General features: G+C 44.7%; 1 protein-coding gene across 1 annotated transcript; it reads left to right on the plus strand.

The window, feature by feature from the left end:
* Nucleotides 1-1,638: 1,638 nt before the first annotated feature.
* Nucleotides 1,639-19,470, plus strand: LOC308142578 (zinc finger protein 292-like; the record flags this gene model as incomplete). The annotated part of the gene is made up of 8 exons (XM_080513068.1): nucleotides 1,639-1,788; nucleotides 4,212-4,366; nucleotides 9,531-9,609; nucleotides 9,785-9,920; nucleotides 10,620-10,822; nucleotides 11,890-12,026; nucleotides 12,721-12,862; nucleotides 12,945-19,470. The coding sequence occupies 8 exons, from the start codon at nucleotides 1,639-1,641 to the stop codon at nucleotides 19,053-19,055; spliced, it is 7,113 nt and encodes a 2,370-aa protein (XP_080369194.1). The 3' UTR covers nucleotides 19,056-19,470.
* Nucleotides 19,471-20,652: the final 1,182 nt, after the last annotated feature.

A 20,652-nucleotide genomic window follows, 5' to 3' on the forward strand; every position in this document is an offset into this window, starting at 1 on the left:
CTCACCCCTCCACCACTCCTCCCACCCCCCATGGCTCCTCTCATCCCCTCCATCACTCCTCTCATGCCTCCATCACTCCTCTCACCCCTTCATCACTCCTCTCATGCCTCCATCACTCCTCTCACCCCCTCCATCACTCCTCTCACCCCTCCATAACTCTTCTAGCCCCCTCCATCATGCCTCTCACCCCTTCATCACTCCTCTCATGCCTCCATCACTCCTCTCACCCCTCCATAACTCTTCTAACCCCCTCCATCATGCCTCTCACCCCTTCATCACTCCTCTCATGCCTCCATCACTCCTCCCACCCACTCTGATTTTAGGTATCTTCAGGTCACACTTGAAAACCCACCTTCATAACTTTGCAAATGGCGAGCCAGAAAAGTAAGCTCTCTGCTTCACTTGCAGTATATTAGAGTTAGGGTTAGATGCACGTCATCTCAGTTTTATGTGATTTATTACAGGATCATGATCAAGTGAATACAGAAACAATTGGTGGCCACGTGATCTGTGGACCAGTATGCTCTTAATACAAGGCACCATGTTATACAGTTCCAAATGATTCTCAGGTTACATCATTCAAATGTGAAACAAACTAAATCTACCAAGATCTGTCACCTATCTGCGATAAAAGCAACCACTCTCAAGCTTATTGCAGTTTTGTTTTGTGCCCAAAATTACAGGGATTCTGGTTGGAGACCCCCCCCCCCCCCCCCAAGGATCATGAAAGTACAGATGAAACTGTTCTAATCTTATTTGGCATGTCAGAAACTTCAAAAGATCTCTCAAAATTTTTATATCGTCTATTGTCTCATGGTCTCCTTTGTGCTAAGAAATTGGAAGGGGAAAGATATTCCATCTTTTGGCCACTGGATCACAACGCGAACAGATAGCGAACACCCAGAGAAAAACCGTAAAAAGATCTGGTGACCAATGGTCATCTTTTTAAAGGGAAAATATACCCTTTGTAGCTCAGACAGCTTTTCCATATAGTATTACCAGTATGCAGCATACCTCAGGACTACGAGGGTGGGTGGGCTTGTTTACATGTTTGTTTTTTTGTTTGCTGTGTTTTGTCTTTTTTTTTCTTGTCTTTTGTTGATTATAGTGTGGTTCCTTTACCTTTTGTTTGTTTTTCCCCATGTCAATATGAGTTCAGTTATTTTGTTGTATAGAAAAACTTAAGGGAGCCTTGTTTTGCACAATTTGTGATTCTTCCATGACCTACTTTTGCTTCCCAATAAAAACATATTTGAAAGCAATACAACATTTTGACTAATACCTTTTTTTTTTAATTGAATGCAAATAACGTATGTGTGTATGTATTATTATATGAATTATTCAGATTTAGTCTAAAAATGTACAAACACAAAAAATATCATCTTCAAATGTCCTTTAACAACACCTGCATGTTGAAATTCAATATCTTTATAATACTTTAATGAATGCTCTACAAAACATTTATAAGCTTATAAATTATAAGATTCCCTTGGAATCATAAAAAAATAGATATTTTCAATAGTTGTGTGTATGTGTGTGTGGCACACAGTGTGCTCTCCCCTCCCCCCCTGCGTGCGCGTGCGTGTGCGGGTCTGGCAGCGTAACATCTGTGCGTACGCGGTCGTGATTGTTGTGAAGATGGCGGAGGGGGAGACAGAGAAGGAGTCTGACACCCGGAGAGCCATCGCGGAGCTGCGGGGCCGCTTCCAGGGCCTGACGGCGGCCCTGCAGGAGAGCCCGCAGCCGTCGCTGGAGGCGTCGCTGCGGTTCTGCCAGGACTTCTGCCAGGTGAGCCGCTCCGCCGCGCCGAGCCTCCATCCCGGACTCTCCGGATGCCTCGACAACAATGTAGCCCGCTAGCTGCGGGGCTAGCCGCGGCTAGCTGCTCCGGCGAGATGGACGAAAACTCTGCGTGCATTTTTTTTTTTGCGTGCTTTCTTGCGTGCCCTGCACGCGTCGTCCGCCGACACGAGCCCCCTCGGCATGCGTGTTGCGTGTGCGAGCCGTGCGGGTCGGAGCGCGGCGGCGGTCCGTTCGGTGCTCGGTGCTCCAGGCCGAAAGGGGGGCTAGCTGATGGAGCTAGGTGCTGCGGGGCTGCAAGGCTTGCTGTCCGGGGTTCATGCCGTGCACGGACCCCGGAGCTCCGCCGGAGAGCCGTTTCTCCGCGATGTGCACGAGCGCAGGCCGGGCTGCGTGCCGCGGACGCCGCATCGCTGCAGCCGCGTTCCCGCGGAGCTGGAGAGTCCCGGCTCCGGGTGGGAGTGAGCGGTGGGTTTCAGGGGGCTAGCTCGGGCCTTTTTTTTTTTTCCCTTTTTTTTTTTTTTTTTTGCACTAATGAATCCAGCTCCGCACATCAGCGCGATTTCCAGCAGGATGGACGCTGCAGCTGGAGGAGGCTCCGAGCGTGTGCCTTGGGCTCGTTTACGCGTTACACGTTGCACGCCCTCACGTGAGTCCAAGCAGGTAGACGCGAAGCCGCTTGTCCGTTGCAGCGTGGCCGCGGTGCTTTGTCCTCTGAGCTCGGGGTGGATTCATTCAGTCCAGGTTCCCCCAGTGAGAGCATGTGTGCCAGAAGAGCAGCCATTGTGGACCAAAAAAAAAAAAAAAAAAACCGCTCCTCCGCTTCTCCTTTTATTGCAGGTTTGGCATCAGACCTGCTGAGAGATGGAAAGCAAAAAGGGGAAAAAAAGGAGGGAGGATTAACGTTTTCTTTCAGTGCAGAAATACTTTAGAACTCGCACTCATTTTGGCTCCAGCATCTCTGCTCTCTCGTGCCACCAGCAACAGTCATGAAGTGAACAATGATAGTGGATTTTACTGACTGTGCCACCTCAGTGCAACATCCCATAATGTGATGGAGATAAATCTGTGTGTCAACTGCATGCCTTTTTTGTTTTTTCTTCCGAGCACTTCTTTTCTGTTTCAATTTGTGTAAAGAGGTCGGGACTAAAAGAAATGGTGGCGTGTGAAGCAGTAGTTATTTTATTACACATCCTTCATTACAGATTTTTGCTAAGGTGTGAGATTTAAAGAAGTTCTGTGTACTTTCAAACATGACACCGTTATTTTCAGTTGTGTCCGTCGACACAACTGAAAAGACAACCTTTTGAAAAGAGATTCTACTGTGAAACTTTTTGGGAGAAAAAGCTCTGTATCCATTGTAGACAGCAGAGACGCTGTCAGAACGAGTTCTTCTGCACATGCTCAGTAGAGCCCATTAGAGTTTGTCATCACTCCCAGTCCAGATTCTCCTGGGACTGCTTGGTACTTTTATTTTGATAGTCTTGTTCCCTGCTTGCATGTGTGTGTGCTTTCATTACAAAAACAAACAACAGCACCAACTAGTGGCCCAACATGAGAACTCTATTGTCCTCAGTGTTTCAGCCTCTTTCCATGGGATCATGGTGTAAGACGCATCTTTTTACGAAATGCAAAAACGACGCTTCTCCACAATGACAAACGGAGATACAGCACCAAAGTTTAAAACGTTAAATTATGCGATCCTGTGGTATTTATACTTATAACAGCACTTCTTTTGTCTTAACCCATTAAAACTGCTTCTTGTTTTGTTTGTGATCACGGGTTGAACCAGCCGTGGCTCGGAAGTGGAGACGTTTGTTGTTTTAGCCTTTTATTTTTCCTTGACTTTCTGCTGTGAAAAAGATGAAAATCAAACTGTCGTCTACTGTTGATTTCTAGCGACGACGTGTGGAGCCGACATTCACGGTGCGCTGACAGGTTAGGTTCACTTTAGCTCCATCCATGTTTTTTCTCTGTAAATATGTGCACACCGTGAGGATGCAGCTGGCGCTTTTTGAAATTCTCTGAACAGACCAACTTCTTTCACAATAAGCCTTTAAAGCAGATGGAACAGTGACGCCGCACTGATTTTACAACCTGCTTGATGTGAATCACTGACGGTGAACTCATCTGTAGACCGTCGCCTCTCTCATTCCATTATAGGTGGAGAACTTAATTATTGACGCCAGAATCGTGTTAATATTGCTGTTTAGTGTGAAGTGCTGCTTTACGTTGGAGAAGTCGGGCACAGCCCTTCTCAAATTTAATGTATTTTAAATCACTTGTAAAAGCTAAAGTTAGTTTGGTTGTGTGTGCGCGGTGCTTTTGTCACTTTGCCCGGCAGGTCATGAGGTGGCTGTTTCCCCCTGTTGGCCGGCCGTCCGCTCACTGCAAGTCTCTGTGTTCCCCAGGTCCTGGTGGAGCACGCCAGTCGCTGGAAGACCGACGAGGATCCACTGCCTTTGCTGGAGGTTTACACCGTGGCCATCCTCAGCTTTGCTAAGGCCACCTCCTGTCTCTCCTCCGAATGTGACAACGTGCCACTCCTACTTGAAAAACTAGCACTGTGAGTAAAACCGCTGGCAGAAACGGGATTGAAGACGCGACGGCTTTGAGTTTTTTCCTTCCAACGCCAGCTTTTCGTAACGCCCATCTCTCGTGTGTGTGTGTCACAGAATAATGACATTAAAGACCTTGTCTGATTCAAAACATGCCCATGTCCATCCCAAAGGTAGATTAGATAAGAAAAGTGTGGAAGCGCCGCGCAAACGGCCCGCAGGAGTCTTTCGGCTATTTTCACAATGAGGTCTCATGAAGGGAAAGTCCTTGAGGCAGACTGTAAACGCTGGACCTCATGCGGAGCCACATATTTAGATAAACTCCACTTTGCACATGAAAATGCAGCAGATTCACAGAATTTAGGCGACCAGCACTCTGTCCTTTTCCCAGCATGCATCACAGTCCCGGAGCCTCATGGTCGAAGGCTGCGGACCCTGGAAACCGTGGCGTTCGCTCTTTTTCACAACAGAGTTCAAATGTCGAGGGGAATTGGCGTGGAAATGTGCGGTGCGGCGCTCCTGCAGCGGTTGATGCTTTGGCGACACTTGGAGGGGAAGCTGGGGAATAAATACATGTGATGAACTGGCCAACGTACGGGCGCAATTTCCAGTGAGATTTCAATGTAATCTGAGTATCGACTGCACACACGTTGATATAAAGGCTCCATCGCGTGATGAATGTGTTCTTGGTTCTTGTCAACAGGAAACGGTTTCATTGACTCAGTGTACCGATCATATGTGATGACAATTAACCACGTTGGGCGGGTTAAGAGAGCCTGATATGTAACAATGACCCAAATTGCTCATTTAAAAAATGCAATACGCTCAATAATGTAACAAGGTGCTGATCCCACAACGTACAAACGTTTGTTACATTATGTGGGCAAGAGAAGTATTTGTCCCCTTCCTTGCTTGCATATTCGGCCCTTCAGCTCCTCCTGCAGCACAGGCCAGCAATGATCTCTTCCCTCCATCATGTCGTCCTGTCTGGGACTCTTCCAGGTGTGAGCCCAGCTCTTCATCACGCCTCCAGCTGTTCTTGGAGCTCCTCTTTTTCCGCTTGCCCTGTGGGATTCCATCGTATGAACTTGTCTTGTGAAGATGTCTCCATGTTCTCTTCAGGTGTGGCCCGTCAATCCATCTTCATTTAGATTGGAGTGGATTCCTGACCTGCTTATTTGCAAAGGTTTTGGTTCTTTACTCTCTGTCCAGGTTCTCGTCAAGCAGTCGCCGCAGCTTGTTGTTCGATGACTTTGTGTTCGTCCAGGTCCCTGAGTCGTACAACGGGAAGCTTTTCACGTTGGAGTTTCAGGACTTGTTTTGTCAGGAGTCGTCGCGTGAATTCAATACTTTAATCAGCAAGTTAAAAACCACTTGTGCTTTCTTGATTCTGACTTTAATGTCTTTGTCGGTTTCTCCATTCACACGAACTGGGCTTCCTCGGTATACAAATGATGACATTTCCTCTAGATTCTCATCATTGATCTTAATTGGCCTACTTGATGCAGTTATTCTCGGCCTCTGTCTGGTTTGGTCGAATTTTTTCCATTGTCCTTGTGGTTTTGTCTTGCATTTGTTGGTTGTTGCTGGAGAGGAGTGCGACGTTGAGCTCATAGAGTTGTTTCCATAGATTCAGTGGAAACTGGACACCGCCTTTTTGGTTATCTGTTGTCTCCTTCATTGTCCAATTGATCGCCAGCAATGTGTTTGTTTTTATATTTGCAATAAGCCCTTTAATCCACAAGTCATTGATTCACCCTATGATGTAACAAAGTTATTACGCGACTTGACATATTTTGTCTTCCCCGTAATGTAATAATGAACCCACAATGTATAACTCTTTAATTATTGACCAGTTATTACATTTTTGGTTTTATTTCTTCTTTTTTATATATATATAATTATTTGGGTTGTGTTTGCATATGGGCCTCTCACGAGGCTTCTTGGTGGGTAAAGTTATTTGTTTAATCATCCTAATATTATTGCCTGTGATGCAGATTGACCCAAATACTCTCCTGTCTTCACAGCATCATTACTCAGTGGTGACTTGATGTTTTTTGCTTGTTAAACTACAGCTTCAGATGTTTCTAACAAGCCTCCGATTGGCTCTGTGTGCAAAATACCAATATTAACAACCCCATGTGAAAAGTGTGAAATGTCTCAGCAACGATAGTGTGTGATCCATGTCAGTAGTGTTGTGAAGTTAACGCATGAAAACTCTTTAACTTCTTCAGTTCAGCCTGCGTGCAGAGAAGGGCGACAGCTCGCTTGATCTTGATTTTCAGTATGGAAATTGTAGATGGCAACGTTGCTTTTTGATCCTTTGGTGTCGGCTCTTCCCATCATCGTGGAGCAGAATCCACGTGTTGGATTGTTCGCCCAATAATGGGGACCGTGAGCTGGATTAGACCGTCATGAGCCAGAGTAATCTTGACAACTAGAAAATTCCAGAGGAAGTTTTGTTCCCTGCCTGCCTCTCGCTGCCGGCATCCTTCAATCTCAGCGTCCCCATGGCAACAGGCACTTATCTCCTTTATCTCCTTTATCCCCTCCCCGACGTGCCTCTCCCATCCGCATTGCATGGGATGTTTTTCACAAGTTTTTTTTTTTTCCAAATATATTGACAAAGAGTTAGCCCAATTGTTAACATAAGTCTTGGAACACTATTCCCAAACGTTCCACATGTTATGATCTGCTTTTTGTGTCCGTGCTCCCAACGGTGCGAGTACCAATGGCACCAACAAAAATCTGGAAATAAAAATGGAGAAATTAAAGGCCAATCTAGGATAGTTTTCTTCGCGGCTTTGCACAAGTATTATAAAAGAAATCAAAAAACAAAACACTACTGTGAATCAAGCCCGAGCATCCCACTTACATCAATCTTACAAGAGGAGGGAGAGACGGAGGACCAGTGCTCCAACATGTGATCAATTCCATGTTGATCAGGATGTCCAAAGGAATTCATGTGTACGCACAGATTTATACAGCTGAATTTTTTTGGTGTGCGTACAATGTTTTCTGGATTTGAGCAAATACCATTTTTCAGCAGGAAATCCACGCAAGTCTGTCCATGAGGCTCCAGAGGCCTGAACTACGAACCGTGATCAACATATCCAGGATCTCTTTGTTTTCCTGGGTTTGACTGATCAGATACACGTGATCCTGATCACCGTTGCTATGAAGCAGGTTATCAACTCTCCAGACCTACGTGTGCGCCTTCACATGAAAGAGGCGGAGTTTGAAGGCCTCAGCGACGAGGATTTATTTTATTGTGTGAAAACGATTGTTCTACATGACTTTCTCACCTCGGTGCTGAACCCATGTTGGATTTGGTGCTGTATAAATTAAGTTTAACTGAATTGAAACTGTGCACCAATCACGATCATTTAAGAATGGGGCATGGCATTTTCCAAGAGATCTGATTGGTCAGGAGGCGGAGCTTTGACCCCAAGACCGTAACCTAGGGCACAACCTCATTTGTAAGACCTTGCGTAGGATTCCTACTAAAAATGTTTGCGTGCCCAACAATATTCAGATCAATGAAACGGTGCGTACGCACATCTTCACGCACTTTCCTTTTCTAGATCCCAGTCCAGCTGGAAGGATCTCCCTCCTCAACACGCCCACTTTCTACCATAAATTGTCGATGCAAAGTGCCTCGCCAATGTTTTTGCATCTCAATCAGCCTGTGGATCATTTAATGCTAAATCCTGACAGAAAAGACGAAGAAAATGTATTTTACAGAGAGAGAAAGTGATGGAGGAGGTGGAGGTCAGGAAAATTATATTATCTAGTGTCACAGTAGTGGAATCACTAATAAAAGAAAACAAGCGATGGGCAGCACGTCGTCACTGCTGGAAATAGTGTGAGAGTCACAGAGAGATCAGTGACTGTAGAGGTGGAGAAGAAGAATCTCCGTGGTTGTGACTCCAGTGTGTCGGAGAGTCGTAGAGGGAAGGAGACATTTAGGTGGAGACACAGCAGACTGGTTAAGTTCAGTTTTATCTGTTTATTCAATGTGTGAATTAGATATTTGAACAGGGACTTGTATAAAGGCTCAGTGGACTCAGTATTTTATCCTCAGTCCCTCTAGAGATGTGGAGGTGGAGGGTGAAAAGGAGGTCGACTGTCTCCAGCAGCCGTGCGTCGAGTGTGTATTGGTGTTGTGCGGTAAAATGTTTCCAGTTCACGCGAGCAGCTTTTATCAGGATTTACAGCCGTAACGTAAAAATATACGAAAATATGTCACGTATGTATCAATATAAAATCTATAATTTCTTTATTTCACATGTAGCCCATTGGTAAATCACCTCTATTGCAGTTTGTTTTTTACATGAGACTTTCCCAGAGACTCACTTTGTTCCCTTGTTCATACAGTTCAGTATATTTGTACCTCATCGCTGTAAATCCTAATAAAAGCAGCTGGAACAGAACAGACGTCCCCATCGACTGGAGACAGACAGTCAGTGTTGCTCCCGACACTGCAGCTTTACTCACGGCTCTATTTATGTGTTCACTCTGAAATTACACTGATGTTTACACACTTTGTCACAATTGATAATCAGTCAGTTCTATCCAGCGCTCTGCATCATTTGAAGATGAAACTATGACATATGAACATGGAGCTGCTGATTCAGCAGTAATGTTCCACTAAAGAAACCTCTCTACCACTGCAGCTTGGCTGTTTATGATCACGTGCATCAATAAGTCTGATATTTTTGGGGGTAATAATTGTCCAGACTGTTACATAATAGTCCATTTTCTGATCAGTATAAAAACACTTTAGATTTTTTTCTCATGCAGCTCACAAAATGCTGTTTTTTTTGCATATTCTCACAGTTTTAGAGCAAAGAGGACAAATATTACTAATGCAGAAAAGTCGTATTTTAACAGAATTTGTCCCCTTTAAATGTTAAAAGTTTTCAGTGTGGTTGACCCGAGCATCGACACTATTCTCTCCACTTTAAGGTCTTCAGTAATGGCTGAAGTCACATGTTCATTGATGGATGTTAACCTCTACTTTTTCTATTGTTCCCCATCTCTCGTGGTTCTCGTTTCCAAACTGCCCTTGTGACGACAGAGCAGCTCTCCTGGTGTGGTTTGGCTGTTTTGTGGACTGTGCACATCCTTGACCTAAATCTGGCTTTAACAAATGAGTGTGTGGATTCACAGGAGCTGTGCGGAGCTGCTGCTCTTGCTGCCCAAGCATGTCCCTGGTGCCTTATGGGAGGAGTTCCAGTCCTCCATGAAGGTCAGTATCCTCTGGGCTATCAAGAAACTCTCTGCCAGTTTATCTCAGCGCTGAAAAAACGTTTAGGAATTAGAAAGTGTCTGCGTGAAAATGTGGGCTTTGAAGTAAAAATGTCTCTGGACCGTCTCCTTTCTGAGCGTGGCAGTCTGTGTGATTTGTCTGTCCTCTCTGGCAGTCGGCACACGGTCTTCTGCAGGAAAGTGGGAGCACACAGCTCTGCCTGGTGTCGGTCCTGGCCCAGCAGGACGGCGTCTGGTCCAACTCCACGTTAAGCAGCATCATGTCCAATCAGATCCCTCAAACTGAGCAAGGTTACTCTTCACATTATCTCCGCCTCTTTACTGTAATCGAATTACTGTCGTAGAGGGTTTAGCACATTTGCCTGCTGACCTTTCGTCTCCTTAAGGGCCCATTCAGGCCTGGCGGTAGCATGCCTTTCTGGTGATCTGACCATGTGTGTCGAGTCCTTGAGTCAAGTGTGAACAGGCCCCCAAAACCAAAGCTGGTCTGAGACCGTCTGACCACAGGAGCTTCGACGTGTGGACAGCAGGGGCCATGACGGTGGACAGCAAGAAAATACATCATATGTAATGCATGAAACGTCATCAGTGGGCTCCTTGTTTTGGTTTCAGAGAATTCCCCGGTCTGAATTATCCAGTCTTTCCTGAAACTGGACAAGAACCTGGACGTCCTGGTGGTCTGCAGAGAAGCGTAGCTGCATGCTGGGCCATTTAGTGGAAGTGACGTAGAGGCGGTAACACAATCCAATCAAGTGGTCAGCTTGACGCTCATGATACAGACCAGTGTAGACCCAGGACTCGCCACATGTGATCGGATCACCTGAAACGCACGTTAACATCGGGTCTGAATGGGCTCGCCCACCTGAGGTTTCAGGATAGCTGCAGTGTTTCTCCTCGTAGAGCTTTTACTTTCTCGATTGCTGAAGATGTCCGTCTATTTTTGCGCCCAAGTTTTCAGTTAATGACACGAATTTGCTTTCTATCCTTCAGTCCACGAGTTTCTTGAGTTGGAAGGTCCAACGCTTCTGAACATGCGAATAAAGCACCTTATCAAAGTGGACAGTGTGGACAAAGCTGCGGTGCTGGCCAAGATGTGCTCCGAGTATCCGGGATATGAAGGGAAAGGGAACTTCAAACAGACCTACCTGCTTTGCATCTGCATGATCAAAAGTCAGGAGCAGCTCATGGAGGAGGTGAGACGACGGAGTCAAACATAATTCTGTCCTTTTTATTTTCAAAGTCTCAATGAATAACAAAACTACTTGAAAGATTTTTCAACTGCGAGGGGGGGAAAATGTCATTTTACAAAGACGCATACAGACACACACACACACATGTACATGGAGGATGCAATAGATCTTGATAAAAAGTTGAACTCTTCGTGTCGCCTTATGGACTGTGGCTTTTTGGTTTTGAAATTCATTTAGCATTAATGCTTTTAGGTGTGTGGGTGAGCGTCTGTCTGTCAGTCAGCCTTCTGCACTAAAGCGCCCCCCCCCCCCCCCATCTGGCACGTTAACATCCAATCACTGTTGTGGCTCCGGGACATTGGTCAGGAACAAAACTGATTCTCCCGGTTAGCATTAGCACGCCGGCTCTCTTGCTCCTCTTCTGCCGCTGCTGTTTCCTGTCGTCCATCTCTTGGACTCTCAATCTCCGTAACGCTGCCTTGACGTCTGGTTTGGTTCTGTATGGTTCCTCAGGAGACGCAGGTCCTGAGCGTTGCATTTCAGCCTCGGTCTGTGGTGCAAATTCCTCGTAAAAGTACAAGAAGGCCGTATGCTAGCTGGGACTCCCGTCTTCTTAGCATCTCTGCAGCTGCCGTCTTAAAATAACTTCATAAAAATCATTTCAGTTTCGCTGTTGACTAAACTGACGATGGAGTGAAAACAGAGCTTTCACTATCTGCAGATGTAGCTTGAATCATGTCCCATACGTAAAAGGAAACGGGAGCAATATGAGCTTATATCTCCAGCTAAACACCCTGATGTAACGCTTTCTGAGAAGGAAGGAAACGCCAATGAAAAACGGTGAATATGAAGTGAAACCAACCGAACCGTGTGTGTGTACCTGTGTACACACACACACATACACACAGTAGACTTGCCTTAATCCTTTTTAATAGAAGTAAAATTGAACCCATTCGATGTAATCCAGTTATTGTGAAAAACTTCAGGTCAATGAAAGGTCTTGGGGTCATCCTCGTGGATTCAGTTCATCTTTCTTTCTCTCTCTCTGTCTCTTTCTCTGTCTCTCTCAGATTGCATCGATAGATTGTAAAGATGCTCTTGAAATGATTTGCAACTTGGAGTCTGAGGGAGACGAGAAAGGAGCTCTCTGCTTGTGTACGGCCTTTCTCAAGCGACAGCTTCTCCAAGGAGATGTTTATTGTGCCTGGTAAGACACACACACACACACACACTTCTCCCATCATTGTCATCATCTCATTATGTTTGTTTCCGTGTCGAGCATTTAAAAGGTAAAAGCTCATAAACAAAAGTTGAAATACTGAGCAGTAGTTTTCCCGATGACGTCTGTAAATTGAGTATGTATATATCAGATATGAATAAAGATAGACGACACACGAGAGCAGCGGTGTGAAACATGAGGCCCGTGGGCCTAAACACACCCACAAGGTCGGAGTAACTGCAGTTCCTAATTTGTCGATGTCCTTGCAAGACTCGGGGTTTTAATCAAAAACTGAGACTCAAGCACTTGAACATGAGATGCCAAGAATGTCATAGAGATTCACTGTCCCGGAATGGCCCCCACTGGAAGTAAATCGGCAGTTTACAGAAGTCCCGAAACATCTATTCATCCATCTGATGTGTGATGCAGCCGTGCATGCTCATGAGCTGCTTCAGCTCTGCTCTCAATCAGCTTCATGAGTTCGTGAAAAGGAGAAACCTTGAGAGTGAAGGAAAACTTTTGAGGTGTATATTTAGATCCATTTGGATCAAATTGGCGTGTATGTGAACTAAAATGAGTTTGACAGTCCTGCATTACAGTAGAATTGGATCAGTGATGTCTCTGCCGTTTTTGAGAGAAAATGGTGAATTGGTGGTATGATGTTGTGTTTCTCGTATCGCAGGGAACTCACATTGTTCTGGAGTAAACTACTCATGCGTTTGGAGTCATCGGCTGATTCATTTCTTGGCCGCAGCAAGGAGATGGCTCTTCTCTGCCGGAGTGTCTGTCACATTTTGTTTCTCATCAAAGTCATCCAAAACGAGGTAAGAGAAAGATTTCTACACGTTTACCGTGAATGCTTCAGTTATTATGGGTTGAAAATCATTTTCAATTTTGCTTCCTCAGGTTGGAGAGGTGGGGCTTCCAGTGTGTGTAGAAATGTGCATCCAAGCGTTGAAAATGACCTCCAGTGACCACAAAGACAGCAAGTCCACCATCTGCAAGACCATTTCCTGTCTCCTACCAACTGATTTAGAGGTGAAGCGCGCATGCCAGCTGACCGAGTTCCTGGTCCAGCCCACTGTTGACTCGTATTATGCCGTGGAATCGCTGTACAATGAGCCTGACCAAAAGCCTGAGGAGGACGGGAGTGTACCAGTGCCCAATTCTTTACGCTGCGAGTTACTACTGGCCTTGAAGACACAGTGGCCTTTTGACCCAGAGTTCTGGGACTGGAAAACCCTGAAACGCAACTGTTTGGCACTGATGGGAGAGGAAGCAGCTATTGTGTCGTCTATTGACACGCTCAATGACACAGATGACCAGGAGGTGGAAAGTGCAATCAGCAAACTCCCTGAATACAGAGATTTGGAAGATTTTCTTTTAACCACTACAAATGAACTCAATGAAATCACTGACGAAAAAGAAAAAAACAGGGAGGCTAAGAAACTGCGAGAGCAGGGATTCGTGTCTGCTCGGTTCAGAAATTGGCGAGCTTACATGCAGTATTGTGTTTTGTGTGACAAAGAGTTCTTGGGTCATCGAATAGTTCGCCACGCTCAGAAGCACTTCAAAGACGGAGTTTATCTTTGTCCTATTTGTGCTGATAGTTTTGAAAGTAGGGAGGTTTTGGAACCACACGTAGCATCGCATGTGAAACAGTCTTGCAAGGAGAGACTAGCTGCAATGAAAGCTGCACGCAAGGTATCCAAACCAACTCAGTCTCCTAAAAGTCCATCGAAAATCCCAAAAGTTATTCCCAAGACAAACATGAGTCCTATTAAAATTGAACCTGAAACGGGCAACCAGCAAGCACCCCCTGTTAAAACCGAACAATCCACCTCCGACATACAGATGAGTCAAGACTGTTTCTGCCCCGTCAGAAACTGTTCCAAAGCGTTCAAGTTTTTTCGCAACCTCATGGCTCACGTCAGGTCCCACAAGGACGACGAAGAGGCCATGAGGTTTTTGGAAATACAAAAACAGAAAGTGGTGTGTCAGTATTGCAGGAGGCAGTTTGTTAACGTCAGACACCTGAACGACCACCTGCAGATGCACTGTGGCACCAAACCGTACATCTGCATTCAGCTGGATTGCAAGGCCAACTTCAATTCAAATTCTGAGCTTCTTATGCATCGAAAAACTCACCCAGAATTCAAGGCACAGTGCATGTTCCCAAACTGTGGTAAAGTTTTCAGTGAGGCCTACCTGTTGTACGATCATGAGGCTCAGCATTACCTTACCTACACCTGCCAAACGGACAACTGTGGCAAAATATTTTACTCACAGTCACAATTTTTGTCTCATCAAGAGAATCATTATGTGAATCATGCAGTGAACAGTGGTCCGATCGCAAGTCAGACGATACTTGCGGCTGAAGTCCTACCTGAGAGCACGACGAGCAAAGATGAGAGGTGTCCTGCTGTTTGTGTGGACGGGGTCGGTGCAGATGTTTATATGAAGGAGGCATCGCAGCCAGGCACATCCCCATGCAGATCACCAGACGTTTCCAACGAGTCCATCACCTTGAGAGTGAAACACTCGATTGAAAGCATGCTGAAACCAGCAGCCGAGAATGAAGCAAAAGAAACAGAAGAACGCTACGAGCCACTGTCCACCTCCACTCCAGCATCAGCCGATGTAACTCCACCACAGAACAATCCTCAGGCACAGCATAATGTGGCTGTCGCTCCTGCATATTCGGCCCCCGCTCAACTGAATCCTGTGGCCAGTCAACAGGGGGGCATGATGAACCATGCACAAGGCAATGATTTTCAGAAAGTCACACTACAAATACTTTCTCCAAGTCAAATCAAGACAGAAATTCCTTGCTCGTTGCAGGGATATCCCTCTGGTACGCCTGCTGTTACTGCCAGCCGTGAAGAGAACCTGCACTGCTGCCCGTTCAATGACTGTACGAGGGCGTACAGTACAAACAAGAGCCTGTCTCGACATGTGAAAAAACAACACCCCGAAATATTTGAGGACTGGAAATTAGCAAAAAAATACAACAAAGTTGCCAAAATTACAGCAAAAAAGGCGCAAAGCGGACCAGCTTCCACCAGTCAGACGCCGAACCCAGTGACCAGGCCATCAGACCAGCCAGGAGTACTATGCAACAAACCTGGGACGCAGCAAATGAATTATCCAATGGAATGCTCCACTTCACCTACCCAGTGTTATCCTGGTTCAATGGAGCCTGTGCCTATCACTCCAATGGTCAACCCCACATTGTATCCGTCATGGGGAACCTCAAACAATCCCAGTGGAATGGTACAGTCCGATATCTCTCAGTCATGGTCTTCACCGCCCATGAATAACTGCTATCCAGATGCCTTCAACCTGAATGAGTATCCCTCTCGCAGCTATAGTCACTGGCAGGCTGATCCTTACCAGTCCACATCGGCACTCCCAGTTGATCGAGATCATACAATGGCAGCTATACCCGGTCCCCCAATGTCCAATGCTCCTTCAGATTCAAGCTTGATGTCTCAATATGTGTCCAGTTCATTGATGCTTGACAATGGAGGACAAATGCCTAATGGAGGGAATCAGTTTGGACTAGTGCATCCCGAGAATGCTGGAAACAATGAAGATGTTAGAAAGACCAGTACAAGCCTGCCTGCACAGATTGATAATGGAAACAGTCTGTCAACAACCGACAGCCTTCCTGAAGGAAGTTACCAGGCTCCGTATGCGCACAGTGAAAACTCTTGTCTTACACAGTGCTCATCGGTTGATAATCCTATGAAATGTCTGAGCCCTGAGGCTCAAGTTCCAATCAAACCGCCAACCGAAATTCCAAAAACGGAAAATATCTCAACTTCTGGTTTTGACCAGACAGACAATTCTAGAGATGGTGTGCTCAGTCCACAAAGTGTCATTCACACAGATTTTCCTTACGATGAGGAATGCCCCAATGCTGATTGTGAGGCAAATCCCTCGGATGAAAAGGCAGGTGACTCAGAATCACAGAAAGGAAAACGCAGCCGTTTGAGCAAGCGTACCAAATGGCCCGCCATCATTAAGGATGGCAAGGTCATCTGCAGGAGATGTTTCAGAGAGTTCACAAGCACCAAGTCTCTTGGTGGCCACTTGTCCAAACGCTCACAGTGCAGACCTGTAGATGAGATTGACTTGACGGCAGACCTGCCGACATCGTTTCTTGATTTTCTCAACGACCCTCATGTCCCAGACACTAACGGAGCAATATTCAACATGCCAAACGGAGATTTCTCACAGGAATCTTGTAGCTTGACCACACTGACCTCTCCCCTGGTGTTGAAACAGGAACCTCAGACTACGAATATCATGGAGTTTTCAAACTCTTTCTCAGTGTCTCCTGAAAACCCAAATGAGAAGGGAGCAGAATTGACTAATCCCCCTCTGGCTGTCCCTTATCAACAGGATCATCTTATGGAAATTTCACATGCTTTTCAAAGGCTGGACTTGATTGAAGCCACACAGGAAAAGATGCGTCTTGCTCTGTCTTCAGAGCAAAATGTCCGTCAAGGGCCGTCATGTGAGACGGCCACTGATGTGGAAAAAACTAAAGGACAGAGTAAAAGTGATGACAAGCCCACTGTAAAGGTTCCTAAACCTTTTAAATGTGACCAGGAAGATTGCGAGTACTCTTTCATGACGAAGGAGGCGTTGTTCAAGCATTTGACTAAAATGCACGATTATTCTAATGAAATGATAGAAGAGCTAAAAAGAACCCCCGCTAAACTCTCTCCGTACCCTTGTCAGATTTGTCCCAAAACGTTCACGAGAACGACAGGATTAAGAATTCACTATGAAAAGGTCCACAGACTGTCTAAAGCAGAGATGCAGAAGCTAAAGATCAGCGCACGGAATAGACGTGCATTCAGACTGAATAAAGACGAGACTACAGTTGGAAAAGGGACCAGTGAGGCCAATGCCAGTCAGACAGTGCCATCTGCAGTTATGCTGCCCACTATAAAACAAGAACCACTTGACATTGCAATTGCGCCTGAAATTGACCATGAGACCAATCAAGAAGTCAGTCAAATTGTTTCAGAAGATGCAGTAAATGTACCTGCAGTATTAACTGTTACACGACTTCCTTCACCTCAGAACTATTTAACTGAAAGGCCACTTGCAGACGGGGCCCCGCCAGCTCTTAAACAAGTCCCAGACCAACCTGAATTGGCAATTACAAACACCAGCCCAGACATGAAAGTAAACACCAGTTTGAAAGAGACACCAAGTCCTGATGGCAAAGTAAAGGTGCAGTCCGATTTCTCCCCGAGTAAAGAGAAAGAGCCGAATGTGTCACCTGCTTCTGCTTCAGCTTCCCCAGAGAAACCCGGCAGCTCCAAAAACACTCCGACCAAGGAGGAAAGGAAGGAAAAAGTTCAGAAAAGGTTAAGTCTCAAAATGTGTGAGGTGGACAATGCTTTCAGTCCATACAGACCATACCGCTGTGTTCACGAGGGCTGCACAGCAGCATTTACCATCCAGCACAATTTAATTCTCCATTACAGGGCCATGCATCAGGCGTCCCTGCCCCCAATCAAACCTGACCCCGACACTGATGTGACAAGCGTGCACAGTGGACAGGAGAGCGTTGAGAGCATAGGAACCGACCAGGAAGTCAGGTGTCAAGTGAAAAACTGTTCAAGGGTGTTCATGGGAATCACAAGGTTAGTGCAGCATTACCTCTTACTTCACAAGTTCACCCGAGACAAGGCCACCGCCATGATGGCCAGCATGACCATAGAGACTTTTAACTGTGACCGACCCGAGTGCGCGCTGCCCTTCAACTCTGTTGAAAAGTACATCGAGCACATCAAGAATTTCCACAAGGAAATCGCCATTTCTGAGAGAGGTTCAGTTGATCCAACTTTCCGGTGCGAGTACGATTCATGTGACCGCGTGTACACTACAAAATCAAACCTCCTGCGACACTTAATCAAAAAGCACGAATATGTCTACGATCCCAAAGCAAGTGATGGCAGAAGGACTAAATCTGTGGGGCTTTTCCCGGAGATGAGCAATGGGAAAGAAAACATTGAAAACAAGTTCAAGGTCAAAAAGAAAAACGCTAAAAAGAAAGAGATGAAGTCCATTGAACACTGGACTAACTTTGGAAAGCCAACACTAAAGTCTCATGAAGAGGCTTCAGCCATGTGCACCAAGAAGTTCTCCCTGCAGTATCCATGCATGATCATAGGCTGCGATGCAGTGGAGCGGGCAGAAAGAAGTATATTTCGGCATTACACCACTCATGGCCTCACAGAAAGATATATTGAAGATCAAAGGAGTCAATTCATCTTCTGTAAAAAATATTCACGCTCCAGATTCAAAGATGCAAACAAAGCAGAGGGCGCAAACTCGTCCTCTGACGACACGGAGCCTGAGGAAGGCGAGATGCCCGATGAACAGAAAATGGATGAGCTGGTGGACAGAGTAGGCCAAGAGGACGGTAAACTGTCCAATGACGATAGTGCAGAATCTCAAGCTTCCACTGGGATGGACTGTTTAGCTAAAAGAGGCCGCCCCAGAAAACCTGCACATCCGACACCAGCTTGTCCAGAGAGGATACAGACGCTCCGAAACCGACCGACTGTTAACAGTTCAGGAGAGAACTCAAATCCGGGTACCCCTACGGCCCAAGAACCACGAGACGACGCAGTTTTGCCGGGAGCTTTCAAGCCTTTAGGTCTTGAGGACTCTTTTCTTAAGTTCTTAGAAACCTCAGAGTCGACGCTCGCCTCCAAACGCAAATCCACTGAAAAATGCAGTGCGGAGCTGCCGTCCAAAAGACAGCACACGCAGAAACAAAGGTCGGCAATAAAAGGTAAAATAACTGGTGAATTCCGAGGCTATGAGAATCTTGTGGACTTTAGAAATCCCCTAAATCTCAAATCGGCCAGTAACGTCAAGATTGTAATGGATAAAACGTTGTCAGGAGGCGCTGATCTCCTGCTAAAGCAACTCCAAGATATGAAGCCCATGGTTATAATTAAAAAATGGCTGTATAGCGCATCATAGCCTCACACTTCGTTTTCAAGTCGACCTTACTCAGGATTTGAGAAGTAATGCTGCAGAATGGTTTAATGCATCAGATTTCCAACTGTTAACAGTCATGGTCACAGTTAATTAAATGGCCTATTTTATACCTAATGAAAAAATGTCTCGGATGATTTTAATTGTATGTTAGTCATATTAACCAGGTAATCTATAGGGCATAGATTTTAGAAACATGTTTGTATTTATGCTTAGTACTGAAGATGTTTTTTTTTTCTTTTGCTAAATGGAGACTTTTAAAGAAAACTGTTTTTATATATCCCTATGGGATTTCAAGTTCTGTTTGTATTTATTTTATCCTTTTTCAACACTAGTAGACCTATCTGTAATATTTACATGTCTTCCACAAAGTGTTCAATAAAATGTTACTGGTTCTTTTTGTAAAGAAAAAAAAGAAAAGAGCAAGAGAAAGAGACTTCACTTCCTTTGTTCTGTCTCGGTTTTTGGTTTGTCTACAGTAAATAGAAACTAGATTTGAAAAGTTCCACAGATTTCAGACCGACTCTGAAATTATCATGAGAAATCTGGAAAATAAATAAATAGTCACATATTTACATTGAGGTTCTTTTTGAAGTGCACATTTACAAGACTTTGTAAGACCAGTCATTTTCAGAGAATGCTTTTAGTGCACACACACCTTTCCAGGATCCAAGTCATTATATTTATATAATTTGCACATTTTGCTCTGGTTGGTCATTAACTACATCAAACACATTTGTGATTTATCAGCCATTAAAGCAAAACTCCTGCACTTTTGCCACTTTTTACTTTTTTTTAAATTTACATCTGATAAATGCCACGAATAAGAGAAAATAACAGAATTCAATGCAGGAGAATATTTGTAAAAATAATCATGCCCATGATACATTTTTTTAAAAAGTTTCTGTTTTCCAGCTTTCATGTGGTGTCATGGCTGAAAAATGACATTTAAAGGAATAATTGAAGATGTTATTTATGATCAGGGCTACATAAAAATATAACAATTAGGAATGTAGATGTCATATTTAGTAACTGGATTAATAGGTGTTTGTTTCTCCCATTAATAAGTGTGAGTATTTGACGAAGCATGAATAAAATCATGTTGCAAATTAAGCTGAAAGTTGCAGGTCACCAAGATGCCAACCTGCAAATATCTCATACAGAACATATTAGAAATTTGTAAAGTTTTTTGCATATTCTTCAAATATTTGTCGACCGTGATCAACATGGCATTTAAATAGTTAAAGCAATGCAATGAGCCTTAGATATTTATGAGTTTAGCTTAAAAAAAACCTGCAATTGGAGTAGTAAAGAAATCTATAATCCTTAAAATCTTGATTTATCTGAATCTATTTTAAAGTTGTGTGACCGGGCTTATGAATGAAAAAATAAACTAATGCTGTTGATCATTGATGTTGGAAAATATAAATGAGTAATTTTTTATTTGGTTTATTACATGAGTTTTTGTTTGTTTGTTTGTTTTTTTTTGGGGGGGGGGGTATATTCCATGGCGAAATGTAGCATTTGAAGGGGTACATGGTAACTCAAACAATTAAGGAGTCAAGATGAGGGATAACCGTGA

This window comes from Blennius ocellaris (genome assembly GCF_963422515.1).
Source record: "Blennius ocellaris genome assembly, chromosome: 17".
Lineage (NCBI taxonomy): Eukaryota > Metazoa > Chordata > Actinopteri > Blenniiformes > Blenniidae > Blennius > Blennius ocellaris.